This window comes from Temnothorax longispinosus, chromosome 11 (assembly GCF_030848805.1).
Source record: "Temnothorax longispinosus isolate EJ_2023e chromosome 11, Tlon_JGU_v1, whole genome shotgun sequence".
Lineage (NCBI taxonomy): Eukaryota > Metazoa > Arthropoda > Insecta > Hymenoptera > Formicidae > Temnothorax > Temnothorax longispinosus.
Genome location: NC_092368.1, coordinates 12,597,539 through 12,622,013, shown reverse-complemented (window position 1 = coordinate 12,622,013; position 24,475 = coordinate 12,597,539). Strand labels below are relative to the sequence as shown.

The window sequence follows — 24,475 nt, the reverse complement described above, 5'->3', positions numbered from 1 at the left end:
ATTTATCCTAATATCATGAATAATTGCGCGTAAAATTATTATTGATCTATAAAGAACCCTGATAAAAATTTGTTTTGTTATACTTTATTTCATTTTTGGTTTTGTCTCCATATTGTCTCCATATCGATTTTAATAAACAATTTATGTAAAATGGTAACTACTAGTTAAGTTGAAGATTGAACTTCTGTCAAAATCTATGCTTAAATTTCAGACAAGAGATCATAAGTTTCCTCAAGTAGATAGATAAATAGATAGATAGAATTTATTTACTTCAGCTTTTACATAAATAGCCAGGAAGGGACTTGGTTTACAATTTAAAACTTATCCTCACTCATCTATCCATACCATTTTACGCTCGCTGCCCTCTTAAACTATCCCAAACTACTTAAACCTAAACTATCACAATCTTTATCTTTGGCTTGATTTTCCTTTCTCTTTTTAATTTCCTTCTCCCTCTCCTTCCATAATTTCCGCAACATTTTACCCTTATCTAAATCTAGTTCATCACTCCACAGCCTTTTCCACTTCTCCGCCTCGTCATTACCTAAATCCTTAAACCATACACTCGCTCTCTGACATTCCTTTACATAAGGGGTATTCAAATAAGTTAAAGTTTAACGGTTTGACAGGTTATGTCGGGTTAAAGTCGAGTAAAAAGTTAATTAATTAACTTTGGGCGCGCTACTCTTTAAAGTTATGCAAAATACATAAGTGACTCATTAAACCTATCACATTAATCTTTAGGTTAAAAGTTTGAAAATTAACTTTTTACTCAACTTTAACCCGACATAACCTGTCAAACCGTTAAACTCTAACTTATTTGAATACCCCTATAATGTTCCATACAGTCATTGCCATCACCGCACCAAATACATTTTTTCCAATCTTCTTCTAACCAATATTTGTTTGCTTCTTCCAAATTTCCGCATCTCAGTTTTATTAAACCTCTTACATCATCACCTATCCTTACCCTTTTTAAACTATTCTTCTTCAAATATTCCGGACCTCCATCTAACTTATCTAATACTCTATATCTTTTATTATACCTTGCCTCTAGGATTTTATTCCCTTCCCATTGTCTCTGGTTATCTCTTTCCCTACTTATTATTTCATTTTCTAAATTCGCTCCCTCTCTTCTCAGTTTCTCCAGTATACCTATTCCCCATCCGTTCCTGTTGTAATATCTTTCTCTCTCAATACTATACCTATCCTTCCACCCATAAGCTTCTTTTTCCTTCCAACAGTGCCTCACAATATCTCCTCCCATACCTTCTAAAATTCTTTCTTCATACCTCATTGCCCTTATGCCCCATCCTACCATTAATTTAACCATACCTAGTTCCCTTGATATCACATACCTTAGTGTACAGAAATCTATAGAAAATATCCAACGAATATAGTCCATCATTATTTTTTCCAACTCTACCTTCTCTTCCCATCCCCAAATTTCTACCCCATACGCCATAACGCTCTGCACCAAATATTTAAACATCATCCACCTTCTTAAGAAATCTCCCCTGCATATTCTTTCTCCTAGTCCCCAGACCTTTCTAACCGCAATCCTACCTTTTTTTATCAATTCTCTAATGTGGTCCTTATAGTTACCATTCTTGTTAAACATAAAACCTAAATATTTAAAAGTCTGTACCTCTTCTATATATTTTTCACCCCATTTCCATACCTCCTTGCCTTCTTTTCTTTTCCTATTAAACACTACAATCTTTGTTTTATCTGTACATAGCTCTAATTTTCTTTCCTTTAGGAATCTTTTCATTGTGCTCATCATATCTATCAGTGCATCCCTATTTCTCGCTACCATCACAATATCATCCGCATACTCTGAATTCCACACCCTAATCTTATCTACCTCTATTCCTCCTATTTCTCTCTTTTTCATTACCTCAGCTAAATCCGCTACATACAGATTAAACAGAAGTAGACTCATTACGCATCCCTGCCTTACTCCTTTTGATGTCTGGAACTCCTCCGTATATCCATGACTGGTCCTCACCACAACTTCCGTTTCATCGTAAATCTTTTCCAATCTTCTTATCAGTTGTTCTTTTATTCCCTTTCCTTGTAGAATCCTCCACAGGATTTCCCTATCCACATTATCAAATGCAGCCTTGAGGTCTGCAAACAACGCGTACACCTTTTCCACTTTACCTCCTTTTCCTTTTATCTTTTGAATCAGATGGTTCAGCACGAATATGTTATCTATCGTTGACCTTCTTTTTCTAAAACCCGCCTGACTCTCCGGAACCATCCCCTTCTCTTCCGCCTCCATCTCTAGCCTGCTCCTTAATACCTCCGCATAAACCTTGTACGCCGTACATAATAGCGAGATACCTCTGTAATTACCCGTCCTCTCTTGATCTCCTCTCTTGTATAGTGGCACTATTATGCTTTTCTTCCAATCCGAGGGTATCCTTCCTTCTCTCCATATTTGTCTCATCAAATCCAGCAGTCTATTCCATAAAATCCCACTCGCATATTTCCACGCCTCCATTGGGATCCCGTCTACTCCCGCAGTCTTTTTAAGCTTCAATTTCTTCAGCGCCAATTTGATCTCCATTTCTGTAATTTCGTCCTCTTCCTCCTTTTTTTCTTGTTGCCTTGTGTTCTTCCTGCTCTCCTCTTCCTTGTCCACTTCCGTCCCTCCTAGTAACTCCATGAAGTGCCCTCTCCATTCATTCTTGTCTATATTATTTTCCATCCATACCTTTTTATTCCTTTTCTTATTTATGAATTTCCAAACTTCTGTTTCCTTCCTTAATTTCCTTAGCTCCTCTTCTTCCTTCCGTCTCCTCTCTTCTTGTTTCTTTAATTGCAGATCCCTCAGCTTTCCTTTCTCTTCTATGTATCTGTCCCTGCCTATTTTGCCGTTTCTCCACCTCCTGTACATCCTATGCACCTCCCTCTTCTTTCTAGTACAGCTCCTGTCCCACCAGTCCTCATGTCCTAGTCCCTTTTTTTTTATTCTCACCCTTTTTTTAACCATTGCTCCATGTACATACAATTTGCTTGATCTTTTGCCATTTCTCCTCCACCGAACTGCATATGCAGTTACCTCGCAGATCGAGCGTTAGATCTTGAAGGAGGAAGAAATATAACCTCTCGTGCAAAACGCTTTAAAAAATCGAACAATGATAATTATATATTGAAGAGGTCAGTTCTAATTTTCAGATTTTACTAAAACTATTTTAAAAAATCTATTATTTTATAATTACATTGCAGAAAATTGTATAGTTATTTATTTTCATGATGTAAATTAATAAAAAATTTTATTCTTTATCTTTAGAAAGAAGGCAGCAGTTTCATCTGCAGTTTTAACTGCTACAGCTCCAACTTCAACTGTTCCATTGACTTCACAGAGCCCATCGAACGTAAAAGAAAAAAAGCTTGCGAAACTTCAATATGCCGCCGTTCTGAAGTAATAATATATAAAGCATATCCTCGTGTTTGTACTTTTTTAAATTAATGTATTGTTTTTTTGTCTTAATGCTTTTTTTTTCTTTTTCAGACATATAACTAAGATATCCATACTATATGCCATATACATTTTACAAATATTGTAACAAATATGGAAAGTAAAAATAATTTGAAAAATATTTTAAATATAAAAATATAAATATTCTTTAATATCTGTGACAATTTTTTCATGTAACATTGCCTGCCTTTATTTGTAAGGAGGCGTTATCAAAATGTAAGTAATTCCAAAATTTATATATCAGTAGAGTGTCATTGCTCGGGGGGGTATGAGGCGCTCCCCGGATTTGCGATTGGTCGACAAATTTTCTCGAAGGACCAGAGGGCCCGTGCCCTCGCGAAAGTGAATAAAGCGAAGCAAGCAAACGAATATCAAAAAATGCGAGGCGACTCACCGTGTCGTTGCCCGGCGCCTCCTGGGTGTCGACGTCGTCCTCCCGTTGGCGAGATCTCTGGCGTGCAAGGCGAAAGCATGCAACAGTCCGGTATAGCAAGCAGGCACGGACCGGCAGGTATAGCAAGCAGGCACAGATAGGCAGGATAGCAAGCAGTCACAGATAGGCAGGATATCAAGCAGTCATAGATAGGCAGGATATCAAGCGATTAGGCCTTCGTGGTCTGCGATGGGCGACCGAGCACTCCAAGTTTGCACACGCGAAACGGTAACGTGTGAGCTTCACGACGTTCGAATGATGAGTCCTCTCTTTCGTTCTCCGGCTCGCGCACCTGCGAAGTACGGCGCGAGCGAGTACCGAATTCTTCTCATAATTGGGGATGCCACCCGTGGGCGGGCAGCACGAGTCGGGTGAGTCGCGCGAATATCGACAAGTGTACTAATCGCGATCCACCGACGTTTCGCTAATAGGCGCGATAATTCAACCCGGTATAACTGATCAATACAAAAACCGTACAATTAACAATGTGAAACGACAACACGAAATCAATCCTATCATTAACTACTATTTACACTATGATACACGGCGGTGCGCCAAACATTACCGCCCACCAAAATACACCGTATTTTCTACGTTTGAGCGAGTCCCTCCGGTGAGCCGTCCATCGGCAGAGGGCACAACTTCACCAGAGGGCGACTAAGGAGGCCATCCGCCGTCCTCACCGTAGCGACCCGGGCGACCCCGTCACGACCCGGATGCAATTCCTCGACGCGCCCTCGTCTCCACGCCAGAGGAGGGGCGTTTTCGGTTTTTAGAAGGACCAACGTGCCCTTTGATATCGCGTCAGCCGGCTTTAACCACTTTGGTCGTTGCTGGAGGGTGTGTAGATATTCTTCATGCCACCGTTTCCAGAACTGTTGGTGCATGTGCTGCACCAGCTGCCATCGATCGAGTCTGCCTATCGGCACCGGGTCTAGGTCGGGATAGGGAACCGCTACGAGCGGCTCTAATGTGATAAAGTGCCCCGGGGAGAGCACCCCGAGGTCGTGGGGATCCGAGCTGGTGGGGCACAAAGGTCGGGAATTCAGGATGGATTCTACCTGTGCTAGGAGGGTGCTGAATTCCTCCACCGTGAGGATCTGCGCTCCCACCACGCGTTTCAAGTGGGTCTTTGTCGCCTTAACCCCCGCTTCCCAGAGGCCACCAAAGTGTGGCGCGGAAGGGGGGTTAAAGGACCACTGGATTTGTTCTCGCCCTGAGGCCGCCTCCATGCAGCTGACGAGCTCGCGCTGAGCCCCCACGAAATTGGTGCCGCAGTCGCTGTAGATCCGCGAGCAGCGACCGCGCCTAGCGATGAAACGCCTCAGAGCTGACAAAAACGAGTCTGTAGATAAGGAAAAAGCAAGTTCCAAATGAACCGCCTTCGTGGTAAAACAAACGAAAATGCACACGTACGCCTTGAACGGCGTTGCCCCGCGAGAACGACGATTATATACAAAGAAGGGGCCCGCGTAGTCGACCCCGGCGATTGAGAAGGGTTTGGCCTGACGTACCCGGTCGAGCGGTAGGTCCGCCATGGGCGGTTGCAAGGTACGCGGGTTCGCCCGGAAACATTGGTAACAACGCGACAAACAACGTTTGATGGCCTGATGGGCCCCCAGAATCCAAAAATGCTGCAGTAGTAGGTAATGCAACGCTCGACGCCCCGGATGCAAGTGTAGGCGGTGGGTGCGCTCCACTATGAGTTCCGTGAGCCGGTGTTTACCGGGCAATAACGCGGGGTGCTTGGCCTCATGAGACATTGCGGAGTGCGTGAGTCTACCGCCCACCCTGAGGACTCCGCGCGCGTCCACGAAAGGGGCGAGTTGTCGCAGAGGTTTGGAGCAATGTTGATTGCGTTTCAACCTATCGAGATCCTCTGCAAAGCGACAAGATTGAACAACTTTAACGAGGTATAGCAGGGTCGAATGGAATTCGACTTGGTCTACAACAAGAGTTCTGTGGGGTGAATTCGACTTGAGTCGATTAACAAAACGAAGACAATAAGAGAATATTCTAACGAGTTTATCCAATGACGAAAAACGATCGAGAAGCGAATCAACAACAGAAGCAGAGTTTACGACATCAGCAGGATTTACGACAACAAAAGCATGAGATTTTTCTTCCTCCGGAAAATCGTCAGTTTCCAATATCGTTTCTGGAGTGGGTTCGAATTCGGCGAGCCACGCAGGGCCAGTCCACCAAAGCTGGTGATCCACTAATTCTTGAGGAAACAAGCCCCTTGAGCAACAATCGGCGGGGTTAGACTTGGTGTCGACATGTCTCCAGCAAGAGATATCTGTGTTGGACTGGATGCGGGCCACACGATTACGCACAAACGTCTTCCAACGGTGGGGGGCCGAACGTATCCAGGCGAGCGCGACCTCGGAATCAGACCACGCGTACGTGCCGTCGATAGTAATCTTAGGCCGGAGGATGTTCCCGATATACTCCGCTAAGTCCGACAGTAAAACGGCTGCGCAAAGCTCGAGTCTCGGCAAGGTGATGGCCTTAAGCGGGGCCACCTTTGACTTGGCGCTGAACATTCGAATCAGTACCCCGTCCTCGGCGACGATTCTGATATATACAACGGCTCCGTAGCCCTGTTCACTCGCGTCACAAAATCCGTGTATCTCCCGTCGGATTACGTTGGCCATGGCGATAGTACGAGGTATGCGAATGGAAGCTAGCGCGGGGAGTTCCGATTTGTATCGTCCCCATCGAGAACATACTTCCGAAGGAGGCCTATCGTCCCACTCTAATTTGAGCACCCAGAGTTGCTGTATCAGTCTTTTAGCTGCAAACGTGAGGGGAGTCAGAAAGCCTAACGGGTCGAAGATACGAGCCAGTTCCGAAAGAATGGTGCGTTTGGTACAATCTCTGTCCAACGGGTGGACCTGAAAGCCGAAGTTGTCCGTTTGAGGATACCAACGAAGTCCGAGAACTTTGAGAAACTGATCTTCCGAGGGTTCAAACGATAGCAATGATTGACTGCAAAGCTCCGGATCAAGATCTGCTAAGACTGACGGATGGCTGCTGGCCCATTTCCTGAGCTCGAAACCCGCGGTTCTAAGCAAAGCTTGTAGCTGCCGCTGAAGCTCACGGGCTTCCCCCTCAGATTCGGCGCTCGCCACCACGTCGTCGACATAGACGCTCTCCTCCAAGACCGCCGCGGCCAGAGGGTAGCTCACTCTGCCTTCCGTTGCCAACTTCAACAAGCAGGCGATTGCCAGGAACGGAGAGCACGTCAATCCAAAAGTGACAGTCAACATCAAGTAGTCTAACATCGGATCATTCTCCGAGAAACGCCAGACTATTCTCTGGTAGTCACATTGACCGCGCTCGACCAAGATCCGAAGGAACATTTGTTTGACGTCCGCAGTGAGCGCCACGCGGCCTACCCGGAACCTCAACAATATCACGACTATATCCGTCTGTAACTTAGGCCCGGATCGCAATACGTCGTTCAACGAAACGCCGTTCAAGTCCTTCGCCGAGGCGTCAAATACGACCCGCAATTTTGTGGTAGTGCTATCCGATTTAACTACCCCATGATGGGGCAAATAGAATACAGGTCCGTCCACCGGAAACGGCCGTTCAATCATTTTCATATAACCGTTATTCAAATAATCCTGCATGAATTTGTTATAGTTCAATTTAAACTCTGCATCTAATTTAAAGCGACGCTCAAGTGCGCGAAATCTATTTAGGGCTACTTGACGCGTGCCGACAAAACAAGGTTTATCCCTTTTGAAAGGATACGATACGACAAAACGACCGGACGCGTCCCGACGCGTGGTCTGAGCGAATAATTCCTCGCAACGTTTATCCTCCTGCGAATACGGTGGGACCGATGGAATCTCGTCTAGTTGCCAAAATCGACTAAGAGATGCGTCCAACGAATCGAGAGTCATAAACGAATGTGTGGATCCCGGCGCCTGCGTCGATACCGACCCGACGAGGACCCAGCCGAAGACGGAATTGAAGGCGTCTGGTTCGCCCTTCTTTCCCACGCGACGGCCATCCCGAAGTAACGACGCGAAGATTTCTGCGCCGATCAGGATGTCGATGGGACCGGGTCGGTGATACCGCGGATCAGCTAGCCGCAATCCGTTCAAATGCTTCCACGCTCTTCGCTCGACCTGACTGCTAGGTAACGGGGCGGAGATGCGCGGAAGAATCGTAGCCTCTACTGGGGTGCGCGTGCTTTCCCTGCCCTGTGCTTGTATTACGAGTGAGGTGCGGCCTCGAGTTGCAGCCGCCTTTGTATCATTTACCGCGAGAACTACCGTATGGCACTTGGTTCGTCCGAAACCACCCCTCTGCATGCAACTTTCGGAGATAAAGTTTAGTTGGCTCGCGCTATCTAACAGAATACGAACGGGGAAGGGATTTCCGTGTGCGTCGAGCGCTTCGGCTTGTACCGTTGACAACAATACGATCGGGTTCGACCGCGCGACACTAGCCATGCTAACGAGGGGTTCGCTTCCCTGCGATGACGTTATCCCCGATTCGGAGGGCGGTTCGGCGTCTGTGGGTGCATTTGCCGAGCCCGAGTTCTGCTCAAAATGCAGGAGCGTGTGATGTTTGGCCTTACACGACCGACACGTCCACGACGATGGACAGTCATTAACGCTGTGGCCCGCGCGGAGGCAGTTATAGCACAAGTTCGAAGCCTTAGCCGTCGAATGCCTTTCCCGAGGGGACAATTTCAAGAACCGAGGGCACTTAAACACGAGATGTTGTTCTTTGCACACCGGACACTCGGCAGTCTGAGTAGCAAGCGACGAGGCCGATGCGGATTTTTTTGCCGAAGGCGACTGTGACTTGATCGACATATTCGTGGGGCCCGATACGGACGCGAGTACCCGGCAGTGATCCGATAGGAACTTCGTGAGTTGCGCGTACTTTGGTATCTCCTCTGCCCGGTGTTCGGATTCGAATTTCTCGCGAAGCGAACGAGGTAGTTTTTCTAACAAGAATTTGAGGAGTAAATAGTCCCAAGAGTCCGTGGGGAACCCTAACAAGTTCAGTGCTCGCGTATTTTCGGTAAATGTGTCCAACAACGTGCGGAGAGGGGCGACTGACTCCAATTTTAACGGCTTGGCGTTTAGCATTAAGTCCACGTGGTAATCCGCTAAGTTCCGCTTATTCTGATATCGCGAAATCAGGGCGTCGTAGGCTATCGCGTAGTTGTCGGCGGAGAGGGGGAGGTTCTTCACGACGTTGAGCGCTTCTCCTTTCAATGAGGCTACCAGATATTGGTACTTCTCCATGGAGGAGATGCTCCGATTCTCGTGAATAGAAACGTTGAACAACGCGATGAACGAGGGCCAAAGCGCGAGATCTCCCGAGAATTCCGGAAGTGAGATTTTGGGCAGTCGGATAGACGACGTTTGGACCGGGGCCTGGGCGGCCGCGGCGGCCGCACGGTCGGCGCCCACAAATTTCTCATAACGCCCGATTACTCCGAAGCGTATCGTATCGAATTCTTTACGGATTGCGTCTTCCGCGGTAAACTCCTCGTCTGAGGCGTCTTGGATTATTTTGAGGTGAGCCGCCTCAAAATCCTTAATCAGTCCAGCCACGGTAGGGTATCTAACTAGGAAATTTGGCCTCTGTGCCTCATTGTCCACGGCGAGCATCGACAGCTCATGGATCTCCCTCATCCGCTGTATACACAGCTCGCGTTTAGTTATGTGACCTCGGCCCATGATGATCGGAATACGACGCTAAATCAACCAAACAAGTGGAACACGCGCGCAGGGTTGGGAGTTCACGTGAACTCAAAGCAACGACAACTCAACTTAGCACGAAATGTCGACAGACACTAGAGAACAAAAGCCTCGACTTTGGAATGCCAGAAAAACAACACAACCGTTCCGCTCGCCAAGGTGACAAATAACGGATGGCTCGGTTCGGATTCCTGCGCGAAGGCACGATATTCCCGATAGAATGTTTTTCAAACACGATATAATAGCGCAAGCAAAATGACAAGTTTGTTAATCGCAAGAGCCAATGGCGAACACAAGAAAAGGGGATCAAATGCAGTGTAGAGCTAGCAAGGAAGAGGGTTGCAAGGGATGTACAAAATAAGAAAATAGTTGTCTTAACGATCAAAATTATTAATTAGATCGGCACAGGTGCCCGGTTACGACGAGGAATGCACTCAAGTATTTGTTCAGATTAAGTTTTCGGCAATACATGTTGTGCGCGGAACTACGACACGAGCAGCGTATACGACATGAGCAGTACACACATGACACGAGCAATAATCCACGACATGAGCATCAATTACGCCAACTTCTTTGCAATTGTGATTATAATCGTAATTATAATCTTTAATAAGATTACCTTGAGTGCTACAATATTTTATACCGGGAACCAGTGCCGGCGAACAGTATATTCGATCGGTGGCAATGATGTTTGCGAGAATTCCAACGATCGGAATAATAGTTTCCGTATGTATTTTCAATATGTATTTCGAGTCTGGCCGAAACACACCCAGCAACAACGAAAATAATGTAGCGCGTTATTATGGAACGCGAGCTTACGTAGAAAAAATGTGTATATACGCTGCCGGCCCGTGACCGAGCGTCAAGGCCGTCGACGGCGCGGCGAGAACGTATGGCTTAACCGAGAATATTCCAATGTTGAATATTTCGGTTAACGACAATATTCAATAACGAACGACAAGAGCAATTAACCACAAAGCGATCAAACGACAAGTTTCCCGCGCGTATTCTCGTCGCGAAGCAATGTTGCGGCCGAGAGATATCGCGGCGGGTGTAGAATACGCGACTGATTAATTGTAATGCAATCGCGATCAAAACCACTAAGAAATGCTATCCACGAGCGAAAGGTCGGCGTTATTGCTTTAGCGCGCGCATCCGGCTCGAAGGACCAATGCTCGGGGGGGTATGAGGCGCTCCCCGGATTTGCGATTGGTCGACAAATTTTCTCGAAGGACCAGAGGGCCCGTGCCCTCGCGAAAGTGAATAAAGCGAAGCAAGCAAACGAATATCAAAAAATGCGAGGCGACTCACCGTGTCGTTGCCCGGCGCCTCCTGGGTGTCGACGTCGTCCTCCCGTTGGCGAGATCTCTGGCGTGCAAGGCGAAAGCATGCAACAGTCCGGTATAGCAAGCAGGCACGGACCGGCAGGTATAGCAAGCAGGCACAGATAGGCAGGATAGCAAGCAGTCACAGATAGGCAGGATATCAAGCAGTCATAGATAGGCAGGATATCAAGCGATTAGGCCTTCGTGGTCTGCGATGGGCGACCGAGCACTCCAAGTTTGCACATGCGAAACGGTAACGTGTGAGCTTCACGACGTTCGACTGATGAGTCCCTCTCTTTCGTTCTCCGGCTCGCGCACCTGCGAAGTACGGCGCGAGCGAGTACCGAATTCTTCTCATAATTGGGGATGCCACCCGTGGGCGGGCAGCACGAGTCGGGTGAGTCGCGCGAATATCGACAAGTGTACTAATCGCGATCCACCGACGTTTCGCTAATAGGCGCGATAATTCAACCCGGTATAACTGATCAATACAAGAACCGTACAATTAACAATGTGAAACGACAACACGAAATCAATCCTATCATTAACTACTATTTACACTATGATACACGGCGGTGCGCCAAACAGTCATATTAACTGCTTCAATATCATTAATTTCTCCATTAATGACAATGAATGGAATAATCGGAAATACCTACATATTTTCTAATTCTGCAATATTTGTATCGCATAATGCATTGCAATATTTATATTACATATACTGTTTTTTATATGTAATACGAGCTTTATTACATTCTTAGAGATAATGAAAAATTTACAATTATTAATTCCCTTATTTTAATTTAGACTCAAATTATATTAAGCAATTAATGTGACATTCAACTAGAATATATACCGTCTGGATCCATTTAAATTCTAAAATTCTTACGTTTCGATAACGCCTCCATTACTCTTCGTTCACGTTCACCAGAGAGCTCGACGACGCCGCGACGCTTTGTTCGCGTTCGCCTGTGGCCTCTAACGCTCCATTCACGTTCGTCGGTGTCCTCGATGACGCTCCGTTTACATTCGACAATGTTCTGTTTGCGCTTGCCGAAGAGTTCCACAACACTCGATAACGCTCCATTCACGTTCGTCGGTGACCTCGATGACGCTCCGTTTACATTCGACAATGTTGTTTTCGCGCTTGCCGAAGAATTCCACAACACTCGATAACGCTCCATTCACGTTCGTCGGTGACCTCGATGACGCTCCGTTTACATTCGACAATGTTGTTTTCGCGCTTGCCGAAGAGTTCCACAACACTCGATTAGAGCTTTTTTAACGTTTGGATGTCGCCTTCTTTACGCTCCAATGTCTCAATTTTCGCTTCTTACGTGCTTCGCTTACACTTCAGTTATTCTTCTCTTACACTCGATTTACTTTCCAATTTACGCTTTACTGACGTTTGTTTTACGTTTTATTTTCGCCAGGGATACTTGTCCTTCTTCTTTGCCTAACTCCTCTGTCGTCTCTTTATACTTCTGTGTAGCATCCTTATCCCACTGAACAACTATTTTTTCCTCTTCTTTTCTTGCTTCTCCTTCCTCATCTTTCCCTTGTCCACTACCTTCCTCCATTTCCACTTCCAGAATTAATGGCATATGATCTGAGTCCACTCTGTCATCTATCCTAAATTTTACAATCTTCTCGTGCGCATTTTCACTTACTATCACATAATCTATTATTGTACTACCTCTAGCTCCTACATAGGTGTATTCGCCTCCTCAATCTCCTTCCGTCGTTCCATTTAATATATACCATCCTTTCTCTTGTACCCATTCTGCAAAATTCCTTCCTCCGTTACTGATTATTTTATCCTTACTTCTCCTTTCCAACTCCATCTCCTCTATGTTCAAACCTCCTAACTCTCCTATCCTTATATTAAAATCACCACCTATTATAATACTTCCCCCTCCTCATCCTCCAATAACCTATTCATTCTTTCCTCCAACTCTCTCCATCCCCCCGAGTTGTACATCGAAAAAATCCTACAACTTTCTTTTTCTCCTACTATTTCTGATACCATTACATCCCCCTCTTCCTCTTTAATTAACCTACTACCTACTTTCACCCAATCCCTCTTCTTGCCTATTAGAAAACCTCCCTTTGCTCTCCCTCTTCTTTTTACTTTCCTAGCATAGCTGCATGTCCATTCGTGCGTCTTTGGTAGCCTGTTTTTTATCCTCTCCCATCCCTCTTTTTCCAGCCACGTTTCACATAAACTAACAAAGTCAAACTTACCTATGTATTCCCAAAACTTTTTGTTCTTATTTACTAAACCCGCTGTGTTCCAAAACAAAAATCTTTTCCCGCCTTTTATGCTCTTCCCTCCCTTTTCGATTTTCCTTTTCCCTCTATCTCCTTCCTTATCCCTCTCCCCTGTGCCATCTTCCTGGCTTAACCGAAATTTTGTTCCTTCTCATTACCCTTACTTGTTCCTGCCCCAACTGCCTCTCTCTCCTCACCTTCCATTCTATTTTCTCTGCCTAACTCGTTTTCCAACTCCGTCCATATTTTCCAGACTCCTTCCACTCTTACCCTTCCATAACCTACCTTTATCTCTTTACCTCTATTTCTTTGCTCTTTGGCCCATCTATTCAATTTTTCCTGTATTTTTCTTTCCTCCTAGCTTAAATCATTTTCTATAAAGATCTTACCACCTTTCAACTTACTCTTATTTCTCATTATTTCCTTTTTTTTTCTTCACTCTCAATTTCTACTACTAACACCGTCCCGCTGATTCTATTACTTACCACCTTGCATTCTACTTCTAACTTTTCTTTTATAAAGTCCTGTATCCACTGCCTCCTTCCCCTCATGTCCCTTTCTACTTTCCTCGGTAATGCCATATGCCCTTTATTATTATACTCCTTCTCCTTTATTATTATTACTCCTTCTCCTCTCTCTGTCCTTGTCCGCCACCCACTTCTTAATCGTACCTAATACTTCCCATTGCAATTACTTAACCTATCTTCGCTGCACTCTGAGAAGGATCCCGCGTAAGTACTCCCTCTTCTACTATAATTACCTCTGCTTTCCTTATCACTAATTACGCTCGTTCCCCCCTTCACTTCTCTCTTCGAACATACCTACCTTCTTTTCCAAATCTTCTAACCTTTCCATTACACCTTTCTCCAAATCCTCAATTTTCTCTTTAACCTCCCTTATACTTTCTTCCCACACCCTCTCTTTTATTCTTATATCCTTCATGTATTCTCTGTACATCCTCCTATCCTCTTTTAGCACCTTTAGTTCTTTGCTGAGCTGTTCACATAAGGTTTGTTCGCGTCGCACGCTCCACCTAGAGACCCTCTAGTAAGGGATGAGCAAACAGGTCAACTGGATGCGGATTGGTCGCCGCCATTCGAGGGTCACTTCCGTGTTTCAAAACGGGCGCGCTAAGCTTTTGTATGTAATACCGGCCACAGCTTTGACAGTTGACAGTCGCATTCAGCAGCGATCGGCCTTTATTTTATATTTTAGAGTATCCACAATTGCAATGCGAACGTGCACTGCTCGTAATTGCCGTAATAGTACCAGAAATGGTCATAAAATGTTTAATTTTCCACAATCTCCTTCCCGAAGAATAAAGTGGATAGATAATGTTGGCTGTCCTCAACAAAAATATCCTGCATTATGCGATGTAAGTTTTAAGTATTATAATTTTAAGGTTATTTTTTATTTGTCCTTGTGAGCCCTAATTTATTATTTATTTATTTTAATATGTATTATACTAATGTTTTTTTTTTTTCAAGGAACATTTTAGTGATAATATGTGGGAAGATGAAAACATATTTGGAAAGAAACAAAAATTAAAACCAAATGCTGTACCAATAAAGGAATTGCATGTGGAAATGTTACAAGGTGGTGAGTTGTTAATGTTACATTATTTATTAAACAATTAGTAGATTATATCTTGACGTCTGCTTCGTTAATTGTAAGTTGTAATAGGATCTCTAGTAGTACACAATACATTGGTAGCATGTTGGCTGAATATTAATTGGTTGTATATTGGAAATGCTTGGCCAATATTTTCCAATGTTAGTTCAAAAAAAGAGAACGTCTACTTTACAAATAAGGTGCAAATGCAACTATGCATTAACTCATGTCAGGAGTAAGTTGTGTATGCTTTTTATTCTTTTGTAGGTACTATACAAATGCCAAAAATGCACTTTGTCAGCATTTTAAAAAGAAAACAAAACATTGTTAATTCAGAAAAGCCACCGGAAGACGATGTAGAAATTACAGATATAATACCTCCTAAAAGGATGAAGAAAAATAACGATTTGGTACCTGATTCACCTGATTGTGAAAATCTCTTTCTCTCTCCCTCTCTCTCTCTCAATCCAGATATAGCAATAACAGATGAAATGAAGAAATGTTTAGAAAAAAATCAACAATTGGAGAGAAAATTGAGGAAGGCAAATCGAATCATAAAGAAAATGAAGACAACAAACAATACATATAAAAAAGAATTACAGTTAAAACTACGGCGCCTTGAAAAAGAAGTATGTAAAAGGAATTCCATTGTAGAAGTTACGTCTAAATTTTTTAATGATGACCAAGTAAAGTTTTTAACAAATAAAAATAAGAAAGTGGCCAAATGGTGTAACGCTACTTTATTAAAATCGTACAGGTTGAAATTTGCATGTGGTACTTCGGGTTATTTAGAATTGTTAAAGCAGGGATATCCATTACCTTCTCTTCGAACATTAACCAACAGACTGGAAAATTTAAAATTTAGAAGCGGTTTAATAGATGAAATTTTTTATTTCTTACGCATTAAAGTTTTACAATTTGAAGAAATAGACAAAGACTGTATGCTATAGTATTAGATGAGATGAGTATTACGCCTGGAAATATATATGATAACTCTACAAAGGAAATGCTAGGTCAAGTAAGTTTACCTGATCATAGTGGCGAAGCTGATCAAGCATTAGTTTTTTTAATAGCAGGTTTAGCAAGCCGATGGAAGCAGATAGTCGCATACTATTTTACAAATAAGAAAACATGCGGAAGAACATATAAACCAATTATCATAGAAATTATTAAAAAGTGCGAAGAAATAGGTTTACGAGTCCATTCTATATATCCGATATGGGCGCGTCAAATCAAAGTATGTGGAATTCATTTAATATTTCAGTGAATAGATACTCCACTGTGAGTAATTCATGTATACATCCTTGCGATAAAAATAGAAAATTATGGTTTTTTGGCGATACTCCACATGCCTTTAAAAATATTAAAAGTGGTCTTTTTACAAATGAAGTTTTGGAAATTCCTGATATTTTTGTTGAAAAGTACAATTTGCCAAGTAATACTGTTAAAGCCTCACATTTCAAAGAATTACTTTCTGCCCAAGAAAATTTAGAATTTCAACTCGCTCCAAAACTTACACCAGAACATTTAGATACAAAAAAACATTTCTTAAAAATGCGAGTCAGTAGTGCTACTAGTGTTTTAAATGATGAAACAAGCTCTGGTTTAAAATTGTTGGCCGAAATGCATTCTAAAGAAGAATATTACACTACTGCATGGTTTGTAGACTTTATTGTTCGTTGGTTCAGAATAATGACTGCACGTCATCCAGCGTTTGGATTAGGAAAAAAGAATATGGAATGTTACGAAAATGCAATAATACACCTAAAAGATATCATACAGTTTTTTTCCTCAGTAAACGTCGGTACAAAGAATCAATGGAAACCGTTTCAAACATCCGTTGTGATATCTACTACATCATTTCTTGAAGTGTCGGAATACTTATTAAATGAAAGGAATTTTCAGTTTGTTCTTGGGTCCAGATTTACTCAAGATTGCTTAGAAAATGTATTTAGTGTAGTTAGAACTAAAAACGAATGTCCAAATTGTTTACAATTTACAAATAATATAAAACTTATTTGTGTTTCCCAATATATGACAAATGTTTCTTCTGGAAATTATGACGAAGATGATAGAACATTTTTATCAGAATTTTTACAAAATATAAAAAATAATAGAGACGAACAAAAGAACAGTACAATTCAAGATCGAACATTAAATATAAATATACCGCACAAAAACATTGAGCTAAACAATATTGAATTAAATGGATTATATTATATAGCTGGATATATAGTGGGTAATATTAGTAAAAACCAAAAAACGTGTTATGATTGTCTAAAATATACAGGTTCTAAAACGCCAAAAATATTTCATTATTCAAAGCTAATTCGTATAAAAAAGAAAAGTAAAAAAGATACTTTATTTTTTGTTAATACTACAACATTTAATTATTTCCTATCTATGGAAAAAATATTTCGGGCTTACTATAAGACAATCTGTTCTTCACATGCAAAATTAAATGTAAAACAATTCTTTGTTTCAAAATTTGAAGAGATTCCTTATTCTACTGTTCCGGATTGTCATAATTTAAAAAAAAAATTATTAATAGATATACTACGTTTAGATTAAGAATTGCATCCCAGAATAAGAATTCAAAGAAGAAGAATATTAGAAGTAGTAAAACAATGGCTATGCATTCGAACGTGCAATAATATATATTAATTTATATGTTAATTGTTTTATTTCAAACAGTTTATTTTGCTTCGTTTTTATTAATGTGAAATATATTGTATTAATGTATTGTATTGTGTCTGTTTAAAACAAATATATGTTTTGTTCTTTATTTCTTTATTCTTTATTTGATTGTTTTCAAAGTATTTATTGCTGCGAGTTTGAAACATCGCGCGGCTATTGCTTCTGACCCTCGAATGGCGGCGTATCCGGCGTGTTTGCTCATCCCTTACTAGAGGGTCCCTAGCCCCACCATGCTCCAACGCACTCCAAAAACTCATCTGCTCCAATCGCCACCCTTTATCCGTGATCCAAGTGTCTCTGGTGTATATTTTGGAGTATGCGACGCGAACAAACCTATAAATCCTTCCCTATTTTCTGCCATTCATCCCCTTTTCCTTTACCGTCTTCTAACCTAAACGTTACTTTCTTTCCATTATCCTTTTCGTCCGCAACTAATTTCCTCTGCTTACTATCCTGCCTTGTCTTCACTACCTTTCCCGCGCTTCCCGCCTCTTTTCCCGCCATAATCCTCCCGCGCTCGCTCGTCCTCTAACCTCACTCCTTTGGCGGTTTCTTTCCTTCTCTTAATTCCTATCCTACTGTTCGCCTACCTTTCCCTTCAATCACCGTCCTTCCTTATCTTACCTTCTCACTCATCCTACTACACTTATTCACCTCGCCTTTACAACTATTCGTCTAATTACCGCTTATACTTTTCTCACACGCTCGCTTCGCATCCACTCACACTCACGCCACCTAACCAAGTCAAGTTTCCTCAAGTATAACATGCAACATTATGTGAATAGAGATTATTCGACATTTTTACGAAGCCTTAAAGTCTTTTTCTGAATCTTACTGTCGATTTGCATACAAAAATATGTGAACAATTTCGAGTAGTTTTGCATATTTGTATTGCAAGTTTGCATTCATGCATGTTTCCTTAGCAAATTAATTGACGACATGTGATTCTTCATACAACTTTTAATATCTTTAAGTAGAAGTCAAAGTTCTCCTTTATCTCAATTTTTTCGTAAATGACAGTGTTACCAGTATAGCCCAGAGACTATATATCCGTGTAGTAAATTCCTACTATGGGAGCTTTCCAGCAAGCGACACAAGTCCACACAAGTGTCGTTTTGTCTTTTGGCGTTTTCGATTTACTACTCGACCCGACTCGGGTCGCATCAATGGACGTGGAATACATACATAGATATGTATGTATTCCACGTCAATGATGCTAGAGTCCTGTATACATGATGCGACCCGAGTCGGTTTGAGTCGCAAATCGAAAACGCTATTTGTTACTCATTGCCAAAAAAGAAAGATAGAACGACGTTTATGTCGACTTGTGTCGCTTGCTGGAAAGCTTCCTATGTATATTACTTCATCCATATTGTGAAACAGATATATTTGTAGAGTGGACCGTATTTCTTGTTGTATTTTTATGCCATTCACATTTGTTACACAATAATTACAAAGTGAAACAAGGCGCACAGTATTTTAGTGTTCATAATAGGAACTTTACTTGGTTCCGAGTTTACAATACGGACATGAAAAGAAGAATGTTTATGTTCGACATAAAGAAAAAACACTTGCTACTGCTGTGGCACGTCCAGGAAGTCCATGTACATACTTATACCAGTAAGATTGGCTGATTTTGTGTCTGCGACGTCAATGACAATACCGATGATGATCATATATGGGTGCATTCGGGGAGCACGCTATTAGCACAATTATCGTCTAAAACTGTTCGAGGAGACGCTTTGTGGCGCTGTGATATACGATGATGACGTCACTGTAAAGGCAGCGTGACGTCATCACTCGCGCTATTTTCGCTATTATTTTCGAGGTGAGGCACGAAATACTATTGGCGCTTAAGCTGCGTTCGGGGAGCTTGCTATCGCTGTCGCGCTATTGGCTCTTCGAACGAAGTTCATAGCGTTTGCGTTTATAGCGTTAATAGCGTCTCCCCGAATGCACCCATAGAAGTAGTGATGGTAGTGTAATTATATTGACATGTGAATTCATCGTAAATGCTCGTTAAGTTTTTCATATGGTATTTTGCAAGACAGGAAGAATTCCTTCAACGAAGAAGAATACTTAAACACGCAATGTATGCAATAATATTCCTCTTTCTTGTTCTTTCCTCTCCTTTTTGCAGATATATATATTGAATATCTCAACCTACAAAGAATTGAAAAAAATTTGCTTTTAATACAAAATAACTTAGATATGTGTATGTATGTATATATATATATATATATATATATATATATATATATATTATATATTATATATATATATATATATATATATATATATATATATATATATATATATATATAAAACAAAGTCGGGTTAGTTACACCATTTATAACTCAAGAACGGCTGGACCGAATTTGTATTAAAACCATATAAAATAGGGGTAGAATTTTCCAGGGAGTGCTATAGAGTGTATAATTTTTCGTTACCGGGGCGAAGCCCGGGTAACCAGCTAGTATATATATATATATATGTATGTGGTCCTTAAAAAGGGTAATTTTGAATTTTGACTGCTCGAACGGTTCGGAAGGCTCGAAATAAATAAAAAAAAATCTGTGCCAAAGGGTAGCTTCCTATCTCAATTTTAACACGTGCCGCAGAGCACTTGAATTATCCTATTAAAATTAAATAGCAAATGATTTTAGTATGAATGCAATAACAATCGGAAAAATTTGAAACTTGGCAATTCTTTTACCTATAGTTGTACCTATTGAAATTTTTATAGATTTTTATCTACATATTTCAGGTTGCTAGTGATCAATAAAATAATTTTTTTTTAATTTTTTAAGCAAATAGCTTATGATTTTAGTATGAATGCAATAGCGATCGGAAAAATTTGAAACTTTTGGCAATTCTCTTACCTATAGTTGTACCTATCTTCTGAAATTTTTATAGATTTTTATCTACATATTTCAGGTTGCTAGTGGTCGATGAAAATAATTTTTTTTAATTTTGGAAAAATCAAAGAAATCTTGTTTATTTATTTTTCTCTATAATTTCGTTCATATATTTATTTATTTATTTGTAGTCTTAAATAAAAATTCAATATTTTTATAAAATTATTTATTTCAAAAATCTTATGAGTGTCCTTTTTCGCATCGGAATATTTTTTTATTTTTTTTTACTATTTGGACAATTTTATAAAAATATTAAATTTTTATTTAAGACTACGAATAAATAAATAAATATATAAACAAAATTATAGAAAGAAATAAATAAACAAAATTCCTTTGATTTTTCAAAAATTAAAAAACATTTTCATCGACCACTAGCAACCTGAAATATGTAGATAAAAATCTATAAAAATTTCAGAAGATAGGTACAACTATAGGTAAGAGAATTGCCAAGTTTCAAATTTTTCCGATCGCTGTTGCATTCATACTAAAATCATTTGCTATATTTGGTTAAAAAATTTAAAAAAAAAATTATTTTTATCGACCACTAGCAACCTGAAATATGTAGATAAAAATATATAAAAATTTCAAAACATAGGTACAACTATATAGATAAGAGAATTGCCAAGTTTCAAATTTTTCCGATTGTTATTGCATTCATACTAAAATCATTTGCTATTTGATTTTAATAGGAAAATTCAAGTGCTCTGCGGCACGTATTAAAATTGAGATAGGAAGCTGCCCTTTGGCACAGATTTTTTTTTTATTTCGAGCCTTTCGAACTGTTCGAGCAGTCAAAATTCAAAATTACTCTTTTTAAGGACCACTCTAATATATATACAGGGGATGGACAAAATAATATGAACACCTGACATAATATTTATTTATTAATAAGGTGTTGGGCCACTATTTGCTTTTAGAACAGCAATTCTTTGCGGAATAGATTCGTAGAGTGTCTGAATAGTTTCCAACGGAATGTTGTCCCATTCTTGTACCAAAACATCCGCCAATTGCTTCAATGATGTTGGAGATGGAAATCTGCTCCTCACTCTCTGCTCTAAAACTTCCTATAACGGTTCAATTATGTTGAGGTCTGGCGATTGTGCTGGCCAGGGAAGATGATATTCTGATGCTCTTTAAACCAAGACTGAACCTTTTTGGCTGTGTGTATGGGCGCATTATCATCTTGGAATATGGCAGTGTTTGGCAGCAATATGCTAGTCATAGTAAGAACTTCATCATTGAGGATGTCGAGATATTCATTCGCAGTAATCCGGCCAGTGAGGTGAATGAGAGGACCAGCTGAATACCACGATATAGCCGCCCAAATCATAACGGAACCTCCCCCATGCTTGACTGTAGGAAGCAGGCAGTCCGGATCGTAGGCTTCTTTTGGGGTTCTCCATACATAAAACCTGGACACTTGATGATTGGAAGAATGTGGTATGGTCCGATGAATCATCGTTTTCATTGTTTCCTACAAACGGCCGGCTTTATGTATGGAGAACCCCAAAAGAAGCCTACGATCCGGACTGCCTGCTTCCTACAGTCAAGCATGGGGGAGATTCCGTTATGATTTGGGCGGCTATATCGTGGTATTCAGCTGGTCCTCTCATTCACCTCACTAGCCGGATTACTGCGAATGAATATCTCGACATCCTCAATGATGAAGTTCTTACTATGACTAGCATATTGCTGCCAAACACTGCCATATTCCAAGATGATAATGCGCCCATACACACAGCCAAAAAGGTTCAGTCTTGGTTTAAAGAGCATCAGAATATCATCTTCCCTGGCCAGCACAATCGCCAGACCTCAACATAATTGAACCGTTATAGGAAGTTTTAGAGCAGAGAGTGAGGAGCAGATTTCCATCTCCAACATCATTGAAGCAATTGGCGGATGTTTTGGTACAAGAATGGGACAACATTCCGTTGGAAACTATTCAGACACTCTACGAATCTATTCCGCAAAGAATTGCTGTTCTAAAAGCAAATAGTGGCCCAACACCTTATTAATAAATAAATATTATGTCAGGTGTTCATATTATTTTGTCCATCCCCTGTATATACATATAATGTAATAATATAATATGTATATTTCATAATATATTGAAAACGGAAAACGTACATTGCAATCTTTGCAATAAGTCATGTGATCAATCTTGCAGTCGTATTTCATTTCCACTCCCTTATGTTCCATAAACTCCAATGTCAAGCAATTCTGTTTCATCGTTTGCAGCATGCAATTCTTGATCAGCTGGAACAGTTGCGGATCCGACACTTTAGCTTTAGCGTAGCGTGCCAGCCTCCATGAAAGACGTACCATCGGCACAATCGAGTGGTATTGATACAACTTGTTCTATTCGTAACGTTCCATCGCCAGCTGATATTGTCTGGCAGTGAATGGACCAACATTCCACGCGATGTTATTGCACCTGCCGATTGCGTACACCCAATGCACGCAACCGACGTTCACCCACACGAGTTCGCCCGGTTTCTGATGGAATCTGTAAACCGGGACATTCTTTTTGTGCAAAACGTCCAGATCCGGCGGCCACCAACTTCCACGCGCGTAATCGATGTCGTCTTGTTTACAGGGCGAATGCGTATTACGCCCCAATACTCGTGCGGTACTGCAAACCATTTGCAGTCGCCCGGTCCTGGGTCCGATATTAATGTTGACGGCGCAGAAATTATTATTCTCTTGATGACCGGTAGTTTTACAACCGGGTACCTAAAAGACAATTATATAAATTGAATCGCAACAGTTTTCAAATATCCTGGATACATCCTCGTTCCAATTATATCATATCAATTTTGAATTGTACCTTCAAGTATAACTGTATGGTGTTCATCCCAAAGAGATTGTAGCCCACGTAGCTGAGCATATTATCTGTACATTCCACTCTGAGAAAGGGTGGCAACTTCGTTAATTCTTCCAATTGCGGTTTCCACAATTGCACGTCCGATAAATCCTTGGTAGCGAATTTTACTATCTTCTTTTTGTACTTGGTCACTTGACCGGGACTGTTAGAAGTAAGTACGTTGCCACATATGTTTTCTTGATTGTTCTGGTTTTCAAAATTCTTGGTTTGATATTTCGCATAATGGCTGATGCTCATTGAATAACTAGTATCACTGACGCACTCCCACACCTTCTTGTTCTGCTTCTTGTCTCAATTCTCATCAGATGCGTACTTAATTTGTTTGCGTATTTTGATACTCAGATTTGGATTTTTCTCGACCAGAGTCTTAGTCGAAAAGACTCAAATCAAGTTCGAGCACATTTGTGAGGTCACGTTATGACAATGGGATTCTTAAGACAAATCTCCTGCAGCTTCGGATGGAATGCTTCCTCTTTGCTCTCTATGGAATAACTTTCTGTTAGCGGCGACAATTGTTCCTTCGTTAATTGTTGATCGGACAGATCCGGCGTTGAACAATCGCTTACTAACGAACATTTCGGCACCCCATTCAGTCCTTTACCCTTACACACGTCGATAATCGTTGAGGCGAAGTAAACATTCCTGTTCCATTTGCAACCTAGGCTGCGGTCCACTTGACGCTACAAATCGAGCTACAAATGCTTCGAAGCATTCCTCTTCTCTTTTCTTTCAATGAAGAAAGAAGGAGAAGAAGAACGTTCCAAAGTATTTGTAGCGTCAAGTGGACCGCAACCCTAGATAAATAAATGAATAAAAATTAGAAGAGCAAGAGAAATAAACTTTAGACTTTTTGTAAAAAGTACAACACTAAGAGTTAATTAAAATTACACACTAGCGAACCGCGATTGTTTCGTTTGTTATTTGACATTTACTACGTTTACGCGAGCGTTAATTCTGTAGTAACTTACGATATATCATTCGTTTACGCGGAGTAAATTATCGTAAGTTACTACAAAATCCCGTTTACGCAAAAAAAAATCCCGTTTACGCGAAGGAATTATCGTAAGTTACTACAGAAGTATAACGCTCGCGTAAACGTAGTAATTGGATC

General features: G+C 41.2%; 1 protein-coding gene and 1 pseudogene across 1 annotated transcript; both read right to left on the bottom strand.

Annotated features, from left to right (window-relative positions):
• Positions 1 to 24,475, bottom strand: part of LOC139821411 (lysine-specific demethylase 6A-like) — a 29,370-nt pseudogene that overhangs the window by 4,363 nt on the left and 532 nt on the right.
• LOC139821412 (uncharacterized) lies at positions 4,514 to 9,637 on the bottom strand. Its single transcript, XM_071792416.1, has one exon. The coding sequence runs from the start codon at positions 9,635 to 9,637 to the stop codon at positions 4,514 to 4,516; it is 5,124 nt and encodes a 1,707-aa protein (XP_071648517.1).